Consider the following 13,801-nt stretch of genomic DNA (forward strand, 5'->3'; position numbering starts at 1 on the left):
CCAAATTTGCCAGATGCCACCATACCGTAAAAGGTGTGACTATCACAGTGGGCCTTTAAATTGTAAGCAGAGTCTATTCCGTGCTATCTGCACTAAGATCCCCATTGGTTTGAGATTGACGCCGACACATTTCTTTGAATGCATGTGTAGTGGGATCACATACATTGTGAAATAGACCACTTTGAGGGTATGAAAACGACAAACTTTGGTTTCGGGGTGAACTGTCCCTTTAAGTTGTATGGGATAGTCTATACTGACAAACCAACCTATAGTCAACCCATTCTTACACAACACCAGTCTCTCATTGCCAAAGCCAATACGCAGACAACAAATACAGAAGGCACTTTCTACCACGTGAAAAGATTGAAAACCAAAGTACCTCGTTTTAACGAGAACTGTCTGAAAAGGCTAACGAAATGTTGTAAATCTGAAAAGGACATTAGATTGTAATGCGCAAGTATAATGGCAAATGTGCATTTAATAATTACAGTAGCCCTGGTAACTAATAACCTAGGTGATTATTATAGTTCTTCTAGACTGAGTGCCCGCTAAACTAAACTTCATACATGATGCTTTTTATTCAGGTATCACCCTACTGGAAGCAAACACTCATTCTCTTCATTAGCACATTGAAATTGAAGGATGCTGAAAAGCCACCCTCGTTGGAGTCCCAACATGTGGTTAATTTACAACAGTCAGACATGCGAGAGGAATATACAAAGACTGAATTGACAACAAGCATGAAGCAAACAAAACACGTCATCTTCTTTATGACACGACCAGGGGACACGTTACACACACACACGCTGGAGAGCATAGCTAAAAGAGAACATTGACACATACACGAACAAAGGGCATTGCAAAAAAAATAAATAATAATAATAATAAAAATAAAAAAAGTGCACACATACTGAAAAACATCGCAAGATTCGCAATCATTCGACTTTCCATTCTGAAAAAGCACAGCGGGGACAAGTTCCTACTCAAGTGCCCTTTTTTTTTTGTTGCTGTCAGGTGACCACAGCTCATATATAAAATTAAAAAACAGATCCCAGATCAGGCTTTACGGAAGCCCCAGCAGACAGACTGCTGGTCAATGGTGGTTTCTTCAACTGAGGCTCCATGGTGTGACCTATAAGGGATTGATGACAGCAGGGTGTGGGGGATCCATCCCCATCCCAGAAAGGTGGTGTGGTGGTGGGCGTTGGATGGCTGGAAGAGGGGAAGGGCGTATCTGGGGGTTAAGTTAGCCCGGCCTGGGTCTAGTTGTTCCCCTGAAAAGCTCCGGAGGCGGCGGAGGAGGCTGCGGAGGTGGCGGCCGTCTGGAAGGACTTGTTGGTGAGCACACCCTGGGAGAACTCCTGCTGGGCCTTCTGGAAGCTGGCCCCGGTACGCCGGTACTGGCTGTGCACCTGGGAAAGGAGGAAACCCAGGCATTAGGGTTTATAGATTCTATACTGATAGGTGTAGAGATGGAAGTGCAATGAACTATGGTATTTGTAGTAGGGCTGGGATGATACCAGTATCGCGATACTCGTTAGTATCGTGGGCAAGGGAACAAAATACAAAGAAGATTTAAATTCTTTAGGAAAACAGCCCTAATGTTGGAAACAAACGTCATTCTGTTGTCATCCAGAGTCACATGGATTTATTTTCCAAGCTCTAGCACACACATTTTACATACAGCAGGTTTTTTTCCCCCATCATTTTTGCCAAAATATCCCAGCATTAATTTGTAGTGCGATGTAGCAATCAGTCTTTATTGTCGAATGTTGAACACAAACTGAGCGAGTACGGTAGTTAATTGTAGTCATGTAGAGTACCAGTCATGTGTTCTAGTAAGAACTGAATTTATTTTTTATTTTTTTATTTTATTTTACCGTTATTTTACCAGGTAAGTTGACTGAGAACACGTTCTCATTTGCAGCAACGACCTGGGGAATAGTTACAGGGGAGAGGAGGGGGATGAATGAGCCAATTGTAAACTGGGGATTATTAGGTGACCATGATGGTTTGATGGCCAGATTGGGAATTTAGCCAGGACACCGGGGTTAACACCCCTACTCTTACGATAAGTGCCATGGGATCTTTAATGACCTCAGAGAGTCAGGACACCCGTTTAACGTCCCATCCGAAAGACGGCACCCTACACAGGGCAGTGTCCCCAATCACTGCCCTGGGGCATTGGGATATTTTTTTTTTAGACCAGAGGAAAGAGTGCCTCCTACTGGCCCTCCAACACCACTTCCAATACCATAGCTTGAACAGAAGTGAACAATGGGATTTGTAGTCATCATGTCTATACAAGTTTATAGTAAAGCACCAGTCATGTGGTCATACTGAAAAAAATGGTGCTCAGTCACAAGTAAAAAAAACTGTTTTGTCCCCAAGTCTGGATATGTACAGTTATAACATACAGGTAGGTACTGTAACGCCACATACCATCTTCAGTAGGATGATTGACAGCACAGCGCAGACGGTGAAGAAGCAAGCCACCACGATCATGATGGCTCCCACTGCCTTGTTGGTGCTGATGATGGTGAATGAGGTGAGCCAACCACTGGAATCAAAGAGAGGGATCAACATAGGGTAATTCGTTTCATTTAGTCTAATATGGGAATGTATTGGCCTATGAAATTATGTTATAAAATGTATGTTATTCACCATTGAACTATTCTGTGGTTTATATTCACAATATTTATAGAATTTCCCAAAATACTCCATTTCATTGATGAAACATGGGGGGGGGGGGGGGGGGGGGGGTTATAAAAAGGTTGGAGTGTATTTTATGAAAAATATTTTCAGATAAATGATATTAACTTATCAACTATTCAAAGCAATGCATCTGTTGAGTTCCGCCAGATTGTACTAAGCTATTCACTTTTGACAGTGAACCACCTGGAGGTCATCCTCAGCGACATACACCATTCTGACTAAGAGCCTAATTGTAAACAAAGTAAGAAGCTTCATGTTTAAATCAGACAAAGGAAAGCACAACTAAACAGATGGATGGGAAGTAAAAAAGACCTGAGGCCTTGGGAGAATCTCACTTGCTTGCATTTCCTTGATTCCCAACCTTCTCATACAACGGGTTCTGAGAAGGAGGTGAGGAAAGAGGACACTAGGAATCAAGCAAATGCAATTTACATTCTCCCCCCTTTTCGAATTGCATTTTTTCAGAAACATGCACTTGGCTGACCTAAACAAATAGGATGGATAGGTGTAAGCAAAATGGTGATGTTTCCACCTAGCTTCACCACAGGACATAGGGGACCTTTCACCATATTGCTCGCTTACACCTACTGTATCTAATTCGCTCAGATCTGCCAACACTGACGATGTAGGGGAGGGGGGGGGGGGGGGTTGTTTCTGGATGGGGTTGTAGTATTGGAAGAGGGCCAGGAGAGGAGAGTTACTGCAGGAAGAGCAGAAGAAGCCAAAGCCTCTCACTTACAGAGGAGTCTTTAGGAGGAACGAGAGACGCTAGTAGGAGGGAATCTGTCAAAGACATGACAAGAAGAGTGAGAGGAGATGGGCGAGAAAAAGAGAGATGGAGAGAAATCTCAAAGTCCGGCATGTACACCTTCGTACACACACACAAAAACACATGTGCACCGCAATCCTCCTCCACCCCCACACATACAGATTGAAGACATGCAACAAACAAAAAAATACATCTATAGCGTCCCATTCAGACCTGTCCCTCAGACCCACCTGTTTCCCCATTTGGGGATGCCGATAGACTGGATGACGAACAACACCACTTGGCAGAAGAACACAAAGAAGAACGAGAAGAAACTGAAGGAGCTGTCCGTCCTGCAAAAGAAGTGAGAGCGAGCACACAGGGTTGAGCGAACTCACATTGGATGTCAATTCAATAACAGAATCAGGCAGTTCTTTGAGAAGTAAAACCCTTCATTTTACACACTACTCTGTGCCTCCGTGTCTGGTCTGTCCCTTACAGGTATTAGGCTAATGGACAGGATGCAATCAACATCAAAAATGTCATGATCATTGTACTACTGGAAAAGAAAACAGGAAACCATTTCTATTGCAAGTATTTTAACCTTCCTTCAACACAATGTTAAAATGTTGTCCACCAGTGCAATGCAAATAAATTGGATGCCAAAATGTGCTTTACGCAAATATGGTAAGAAATGAATTGAGATCAAAACAGGAACACTGTCCCTTTAAGCTATTACATAATTGCAAGTCAACAGTAGGTCAGTCAATCCTGGTACTCACTTGAAGGCCTTGTAGACGGGTCTGTACCAGCAGAGGAAAGAGCAGGGGGCGAACAGGATGAACCAGAGGATGGACAGGCCAAAGTCCACGCCGTACGCGGAATCCGTGGTGAAGCAGGCCAAACATGCCAGCAGGTTGAGGAACAGAGTCACACAGTGGACTGGAGGGAGAGGGTTGTGTTCATTAGGCACCAAATGGAAGAAAACTGACTGAAACATGGTGAGGCAACCTGGTCTCATTTTTGTTTTCCGTTGCAAAACTTATGGAATTGTTTTAAGAGGGTCATACCATGGATCATTTAGCTATCTGATTTGGAAATATATGGCCCGGTACCGGGTTACCTTCAGACGAGTCTTGTGGGCGTTGTAGAGCAAAACATGTACCTCATCTACGTGTTTGTGACAGTCTCAGCTTTTGATGGCGGAGTCATATTAGTTTGTAGCCCAAACCGTTTGGACGCTACAGACAGAAGTTGGCAAATCGGCGGTACCGACTTCAGACGAGACCTGTGAAAACGTATCCTGGTCTGACAAACACCGCTGTGGCTCTGCCACCTTCCACCGAAGATGCAGGAAGGCCGACATGGGAGGATGTGGTGGATTGAGACGCAGCCCATGCAACAAAGGGTATATCTCTAGCTTAAACTGACAGCTTTTTAATGGGGATTTTGTTATTCTGCTTATTAGACTTCCGCGCGGACATAAACTCCATGGGGTATTAAAGGAGGGTGGGCAGTGCGTCACATTACAATATTCCATGAGTCAGCATCTTTGCAGTATTTAACAAAGTAACAAACCAGTCTCTGCGGTAGTACTGCATGCATGCGCGCACACACACACAGACAGTGTACTTACACATCCACAGATAGTAAATCATCTTGCAGACCCTCTGGTACTCCACTGGAATCTCCTCTGAGAAGTCCTGGTAGAAGCAAGGCTTGATGGGAAAGATCTTGGGCAGAGGTGGCCAGTTGTTTTCTTTGCCTATTACAATAGAAATTCATTGATTAACATTCAATCAATCACTTTTTCCAACAGCTCCATTGCAAATGTTTTAAATGTATCCTGATTGATCCTCATCTTTCCCAAGAAGATTTTTCCATTAATGAATTTGAATTTCAATTCACTTCCTGGCTTGCCTGAAATGAAGTGGGCATTGACCCCGTCCCTGCTGTAGAGGTAAATAATGTCAGAGGCAGGGTTGGGGTCAATTCCATTTATTCAGGAAGTACATTGAAATTCAAACTGAAATTCCAGGAATTGTTTGAATTGAAATTGACCCAAAACTTGTTGAGAAGGTAGGATATCTTCAGAGCGTGAGCGGTGTGTACAAGGCGTGGCATGTATAGGGAGAGAATAGAGTGAAGGGGAGTGACCTGTGGAGGCTCCCCTGCTCTGAAGTGCCTGCTCTCTGCGATCCAGCTCTGCTGCCTTCCTCTCCAGCTCCTCCTGCTGCCTCAGCAGGCTGGCCTGGGCTGCAGCCGCCGTGGCCTGCAGAGACAGGAGGGGAGAGAGGACAGGTCACATATTGGCTGTATGGTTCACATACATGTATGATATAATTGTAACGTAATCAATGACTTATCTCATGAAACCACACAAACAGTTTTAGGCAAACAATATATGCTTTTGCTCATGGTAGATGTGTCCCCTTTCTGTCCACTGATGTAATTTCTGGACTATAAATCTGTCCATTTAAGGGACCCCTTTTGGCACCCCCAGAAGCAAAAAAAATCCATATAGCTTAAATCAGTATGGACAGGTGAGACAGTTAAATGTGAAAAAGTCTATATTTTCAGTCTCATGCGAAGACCGATGGCTTTTGGTCTCATAGTGAACTAGTCAATCAATCAATCAATCAATTTTATTTTATATAGCCCTTCGTACATCAGATAATATCTCGAAGTGCTGTACAGAAACCCAGCATAAAAACCCCAAACAGCTAGAATGCAGGTGTAGAAGCACGGTGGCTAGGAAAAACTCCCTAGAAAGTCCAAAACTAGTGACAAGCGCCATCACTGACCTTTGGGCCGGGCTCTGTGGACGGCTGGAGCACGGCAGGCTGGGAAAGGGTCGTGGAAGCCGGAATGGTGGGCCCTGATAGGCCAGCCTGAAACAGGAAAGACACACGGCAGACTGAAAAAAAGTGGGACAAACACCAACACACAATACAGCAATCTGTGATCAATGGGAATCAATCTAGTCCACATCAGTTACTGTAGTTTTGATCAGTGAGTGGTTTGGTTTGTTGTATTACAGAGTGTATGTGTGTTCATGCTAGGGTAAAAAGCAGGTAATCTTACCGTCTGATGGTCTGGGAAAGGGTTAAATTGCTCAATGTGGTCTACACCAGAGTTGGTCACTTGTGTAACTGAGGGATCCTGAAACAAAACAACAAATTGCTCTTCAATATTATGGGCAATTCCACAGTTATGCTTTGACTCCGAATTTTCACGTTAAAAGGTATGCCAAACAAACTATTGATTTCAAAGTTTAACAAATGATACAACTCTATGCACAAGGACTACTTTGAACAATTTACACAGAATTTCACAAAAACACATTTATTGTAAGAATTGCACAGATGCATATTTAATGCGACCACGTTTTCCAAAGAATTCTGTTAAATATCTACTCTGAATTAAGATTCAAAGAATTCTGTTAAATATCTACTCTGAATTAAGATTCAAAGAATTCTGTTAAATATCTACTCTGAATTAAGATTCAAAGAATTCTGCAGAAAGAATGGGATGTCAGCTATGACATGAAAAAAAAAAGTTTTGTTTATTGAACTACAGTAGGTGAATCAGATTTACATCTGGTAACAGAATTACATCATGGGTCCCTGATCTGTACTATATAGAAATGCATGATTCTGGATATTAATATCATTCTCTTCATGGTGATGTATCCTGAATAGGTACACAAAGATAGAAATATGCAATATCCTTCTTTTGCATATTTTGGTCATATTCTACACACTGGCTATTATTGTAAGACCTACTTATTGTGGGTCTTTACTTCAATATTATTCTGTTTTGATCCATTTCTAATAAATGTTAAGACTTTTTCTGGTAGATGACCCTTTATCCATCTGTTTGACCAGAAATAAAAGCCTTTTTCAATCCTGAAAATTAGGAATAAGCAAATGGTTAAAACATTTATATATGCCTTCATTTCTAAAAAAGAAAGACTACTAGCTTTTATTTGACATGCTCCTATTTGACTTCACATGTTGTTGCTCATGGGTCCTTTTAGATGGAAATGCCAATATGCAACACTCATTCTTATTATTACGACATAAATTGTCTCATTGTGATGGCCTATTGATCCATCACAGGAAAGAATGTGACGCAACATTGGCAATGTTCACGTGACGCAAACAGCCTTTCATTTCAGAGCTCACATAAAAGAGATTGCTTATGAATTCTTGTGATATTTCTAGAGGTCGAATAGCTCAAGAAGTTTCATTTCCTGAAGTCAAAAAACAGTGTATCAAAAATGTAAATCAGGGGCAACCACATTCATCCCAGAGTCCAGTTTGACCTGATATTTCAGTGGGCATCAGAGAAAGGATTAATGTTAGCCTAAGCTAGAATAATTCTTTACAGGACCGTTTAGTAAACTTCAAGTAAAGGCTGAATGACCCCTGGCCCGAGAGCAGAGCAATACAAACAAACAAAATCCAGAAGAGACATGGGGGTTGATATGAACAGGTGGGAGTCGGCCTGCTCTCAGCACATGATAATGTGTCAAACATGAAGTCATGTGACATAGGCCTTATACTCTGACTTGCGTAGTAGCCATCCGCCCCTCTGACACACCTGGCAGCTTTCCCAAGCAAGGAGGAAGAGACATCCCTGCCATTTAAGAATTCAATCAGTTAAATAGATGGCAAACCTTGGTAATCATTGGCGACCACAAAAATACGGATACAGTGCATTTGGAGAGTATGCAGACCCCTTCCATTTTTCCACAATTTGTTACGTTACAGCCTTATTCTAAACTGGATATTTTTTATTCTTTTTTTATCCCTCAATCTACACACAATATCCCATAATGACAAACCGAAAACAGGTTTTTAGAAATAAAAAAAACAGAAAGACCTTAACTATTCAGACCCGTTGCTACGAGACTCAAGATTGAGCTCAGGTGCATCCCGTTTCCATTAATCATCCTTAAGATGTTTATACAACTTGATTGGAGTCCACCTGTGGTAAATTCCATTGATTGGACATGATTTGGAAAGGCACACACCCGTCTATATAAGGTCCCACAGTTGACAGTGCATGTCAGAGCAAAAACCAAGCCATGATGTTGAAGGAATTGTCCGTAGAGCTCCGAGACAGGATTGTGCCGAGGCACAGATCTGGGGAAGGGTACCAAAACATCTCTGTAGCATTGAAGGTCCCCAAGAACAGTGGCCTCCACTATTCTTAAATGGAAGAAGTCTGGATTCACCAAGACTCTTAATAGAGCTGGCCGCCCGGCCAAACTGAGCAATCAGGGAGAAGGGCCTTGGTCAGGGAGGTGGCCAGGAACCAGAAGATCACTCTGACAGAGCTCCAGAGTTCCTCTGTGGAGATGGGACAACCATCTATGCAGCACTCCACCAATCAGACCTTTATGGTAGAGTGGCCAGACAGAAGCCACTCCTCAGTAAAAGGCACATGATAGCCCGCTTGGATTCTGTTCTGATGAAACCAAGATTGAACTCATTGGCCTGAATGCCAAGTGTCACGTCTGGAGGAAACCTGGCACCATGCCTACAGTGAAGTATGGTGGTGGCAGCATCATGCATCATCCATTTTTCAGTGGCAGGAGACTAGTCAGGATCGAGGGAAAGATGAACGGAGCAAAGTACAGAGGGATCCTTGATGAAGTCCTGAGCACTCTGGAGCAGGTTCTCAGACTGGGGCGAAGGTTCACTATCCAACAGGACAACAACCCTAAGCACACAGCCAAGACAACGCAGGCGTGGCTCCGGGACAAGTCTCTGAATGTCCTTCAGTGGCCCAGCCAGAGTCCGGACTTGAACCCGATGGAACATCTCTGGCGAGAACTGAAAATAGCTGTGCAGCGATGCTCCTCATCCAACCTGACAGAGCTTGCGAGGATCTGCAGAGAAGAATGGAAGAAACTCCCCAAATACAGTTGTGGCAAGCTTCCAGCGTCATACCCAAGAAGACTGTAATCGCTGCCAAAGGTGCTTCAACAAAGTACTGAGTAAAGGGTCTGAATACTTATGTAAATGTGCTTATATATATATATACTGCTCAAAAAAATAAAGGGAACACTTAAACAACACAATGTAACTCCAAGTCAATCACACTTCTGTGAAATCAAACTGTCCACTTAGGAAGCAACACTGATTGACAATAAATTTCACATGCTGTTGTGCAAATGGAATAGACAAAAGGTGGAAATTATAGGCAATTAGCAAGACACCCCCCAAAACAGGAGTGATTCTGCAGGTGGTGACCACAGACCACTTCTCAGTTCCCATGCTTCCTGGCTGATGTTTTGGTCACTTTTGAATGCTGGCGGTGCTCTCACTCAAGTGGTAGCATGAGACGGAGTCTACAACCCACACAAGTGGCTCAGGTAGTGCAGTTCATCCAGGATGGCACATCAATGCGAACTGTGGCAAAAAGGTTTGCTGTGTCTGTCAGCGTAGTGTCCAGAGCATGCAGGCGCTACCAGGAGACAGGCCAGTACATCAGGAGACGTGGAGGAGGTCGTAGGAGGGCAACAACCCAGCAGCAGGACCGCTACCTCCGCCTTTGTGCAATATATAAATATAAATAATTTTGAAAAAAACATTTTCTAAAAACCTGTTTTTGCTTTGTCATTATGGGGTATTGTGTGTATATTGATGAGAAAATGTATCAATTTTAGAATAAGGCTGTAAACGTAACAAAATGTGGTAAAAGCCAAGGGGTCTGAATTCTTTCAGAATACACTGTATGTTTGAGGTAGTTTGGGAAACAAATGATGACGGCAGAAACATACATAAGCCAAATAATGATAATAAGGTGTAGGCCTAACCAACAAGAAATACAAGACGGGACGCTCTCTCAACAATACAGTAATAACAACTAGGGAGTGGTGTTGTCTATAGAGAAACCAGTGAACTAGCCTAGCAGCCTACTAGAAAGTAGACTTTGACAACGTCACACCAGACATTCCTATATAGGCTACCCTGGCAGTGTGTATGTCAGGGGTGTCAAACTCAATCCACGGAGGGCCTAGTGTCTGCAGGTTTTTGGTTTTTCCTTTCAATAAAGCCCTAGACAACCAGGTGTGGGGAGTTCCTAACTAATTAGTGATGTTAATTCATCAATCAAGTACAAGGGAGGAGCGAAAACCCGCAGACACTCGGCCCCCCGTGGAATGAGTTTGACACCTGTGGTGTATGTGGTCACCAATGATTACCAAGGTTTTCCAGTTTCACAAACCCACAGCTAAGGCAAACTCATATCTAATCCAACGGCGAGTCAGACTTCATATCCAAATTCATAATTGAGTAATAACGCCCAGAATTGCAATATCAGAGATGTGAACAGCAGCTGTGAACTGTAGGCTGAGCTATTTGTTCAGGCACATACACACCCTACAAGCAAACAGTCAGTACCATTGCGAACTAGAGACAGTGACAATACAGGAAGAGCGATCGCTTTGCAACTATTAGCTACCATTGAAGTAAATTGTAGGTCTGAATCAAAATGTGACGTGGTTACAGTAATACTGTTTTTCACTCTACGAGTAGCAAACACAGAGCGTGCTATATAGCCTACTTGGTATTTGGTTTCTGTAAGTTCTGATTGAAACAGCGGATATGATTCGTTAAGCCTAGATTTTGCATTCTGTCAACATTACACACTAGGCCAGTCCTTTAACTGATGGCAAACGTAAAATTGGTATTGTACACTAAAGTATGCAGCATTCTATATGCAGAGGTATTGTTAGAATATACTGTAAAATACTCAAATGGGACAATGCAACCACCCTACTGTTTAATGGACTTACCAGCTGTGGCTCTAGCCAATAGAAGAAGTTTGCCCTACTCTACATAGTAGTCACAGGAAACATTACAGAGTTTTGCAGCGTTGCAAGATCTGTAGCATTCATTCTGACAAGTTCAGCCTACTGCTCTAGATCAAAAAGCATTGATATTCATGCCCAGCCTATATGCCATCTCGCTGCTGTGCAATTGAGTTTGTTCAGCTTATCTCGCTCACACTTCCTTGATGGTCAGTGTGGCCATAAGCTTGTTCAATTCATTTTGTTAAAGTCTATAGAGAGATAGGCCCTTTGTAAAAGGTGCAGCTGAACTGTAGACCTACAACCTAGACATCATGGAAGCTATGAAGTCAGTCCACACAGCCTGGTGTCAAACTAGACGTAACATAGTACAGTAAACGTACATCCTCAAATTACACTGAACAAAAATATAAAACACAACATGTAAAGTGAAGTCACCAGAAATGTCACCCATTGAGGATGTTTGGGATGCTCTGGATCAACGTGTACAATAGCATGTTCCAGTTCCCACCAATCTCCAGAAACTTCGCACAGCCATTGAAGAGGAGTGGGACAACATTCCAAAGGCCACAGTCAACAGCCTGATCAACTCTATGTGAAGGGGATGAGTCGTGCTGCATGAGGAAAATGGTGGTCACACCAGATACTGACTAGTTTGCTGATCTACGCCCTTACATTTTTTTTTTTTTTACGCCCCTATAATTTTTCTTAAGGTAACTGTGACCAACAGATGCATATCTGTATTAACAGAAATCCATAGATTAGGGTCTAATGAATTTATTTAAATTGACTGATTCCCTTATATGAACTGTAACTCGGTCAAATCTTTGAAATTGTTGCATGTTGCATTTATATTTTTGTTCAGTATATGTGTACACTTCTGTGTGTGTGCGCGTGCATGTCTGTGTGTAGTGTTTTTGTGTACCATTTTAATTAGGAAAGCAACAGTATTCTGATGCCCTGTGTATTTACTTGAGAGTGAGTGTAAGACTATGTATACATGTCTGTCTACCTGTGAAATGTAAGTCTGTAAAATCTTTGAAATTGTAGCATGTTGCATTTATATTTTTGTTTCGTATAGAATTATATTTTATGTCATCATGAATCTCATCACGGTCAACTTTAGCAACTTCTTACTACCTTTTAGCTACTAGGCATGTTAGCTAACCCTTAACCCCGCTAACATTAGCCACCTAGTTAACGTTAGTGTTAGCAAGGATGCTTCAGAAGAGATCGGAAACTCCATCGTATTTTGTATATTGCCCATGCTACTTCAATTGTATGCGGTGCATTCTGGGCTATTTTGGGACAAAGATTTGTCCTTCAAGGAGTGAATGGGAGTCAGTTGAGCACTAGCTCAACAACCCAACATTAGCATGAATTTCATCAACATCACAAATATTTTCCGAGATGTGAGATGATTAACTTGCTATCTGTATTATTGTATAGCTTTGGTATCGTGACATTACGTTCTGTCAGGGAAAATAGGCACGTTTCTCGACTCATAACCTGACTCTGAGAAGGGATTGCGTGACAATTATCTTAGCAACCGCGTGATGCGGTATGACAACGAACGCAATTGGTCGATAGTCTGCTGCTTGGGGTATTATATATTTATACAATCCTCCATAGATTGAACAATGGGGTTCCGATCTCCTTTCTCTAATATCTCTGGTGTTAGCAACCTAACTAATGTTGCCCCAACAAATATGAATTTGTAACATATCATACGCTTTGCAAATGCATAACATATCATACAAAATGGATTATTGACATCCACAAATTAATGCATAGCATATGAAACGGAACATATCAGCCCAATTGGAGTGTATCGGATTTACATTTACTATATGTCTACCCCCGAGTCCAGGTTGGTCCCCACCTAAAGGTAAACTGAATTCTGTAGGTTTCGGTTTATGAAAAACAGATACAGACAATGTGCTCACTAACAGTAGCCTACCCTAAGAACGTATAGCCTATGTCATGGCGTGCTAGCTAACTTGTGGAATTCCATATTATTTTGAAAAGAAGTAGTAGACCAGTCTATCAGCTTGTAAACTATTTCCTTGATCAAATTTGCATTTATCCACATTTGCAACTTCCTGTATCTGAGAGAACGGCGAAACCCCACCCTCGTTTGCAGACAATGACAAATTAGAAGCTGAAGCTTTGTCAATCATGCCACGTCGTTCGAATTAAACCCAGAATACACCCAACAGGTTTCTTTGTGTTACTTTTGAGCAAATAATGGTTAAAAGTTAGCAGCAACTTTGTATCAACTCTAGTGTGGAATGAAAGGGTCTTACTTGGAAAGGGTTGACATTGGACGAATCTGCAAATGGGTTATCATCAAATCCCGACATTTTAATGGCGTTTTATAGATCTCCTCAAAGTATAAACAATACACAGTCCTATCGTTTGATATGCTCCTTTTTATCGCACTGGTAACTTCCTGAAATGGAGTTTAGTGCGCAGACGTTGGTTACGTAAGAGATGACGTCTACCTACGTCAT

At 42.2% G+C, this 13,801-nt stretch overlaps 1 protein-coding gene across 1 annotated transcript; it reads right to left on the minus strand.

Annotated features, from left to right (window-relative positions):
* Positions 1–1,165: 1,165 nt before the first annotated feature.
* On the minus strand, positions 1,166–13,770 carry scamp2 (secretory carrier membrane protein 2). Its single transcript, XM_055934801.1, has 9 exons — positions 13,595–13,770; positions 6,548–6,625; positions 6,268–6,354; positions 5,621–5,735; positions 5,100–5,228; positions 4,246–4,405; positions 3,715–3,816; positions 2,443–2,560; positions 1,166–1,412 (listed from the first exon to the last, which is right to left on the minus strand). The coding sequence occupies exons 1-9, from the start codon at positions 13,649–13,651 to the stop codon at positions 1,263–1,265; spliced, it is 996 nt and encodes a 331-aa protein (XP_055790776.1). The 5' UTR covers positions 13,652–13,770; the 3' UTR covers positions 1,166–1,262.
* Between the last annotated feature and the right edge of the window lie 31 nt (positions 13,771–13,801).

The sequence above is a fragment of the Salvelinus fontinalis genome, chromosome 9 (assembly GCF_029448725.1).
Source record: "Salvelinus fontinalis isolate EN_2023a chromosome 9, ASM2944872v1, whole genome shotgun sequence".
NCBI classification, from domain to species: domain Eukaryota; kingdom Metazoa; phylum Chordata; class Actinopteri; order Salmoniformes; family Salmonidae; genus Salvelinus; species Salvelinus fontinalis.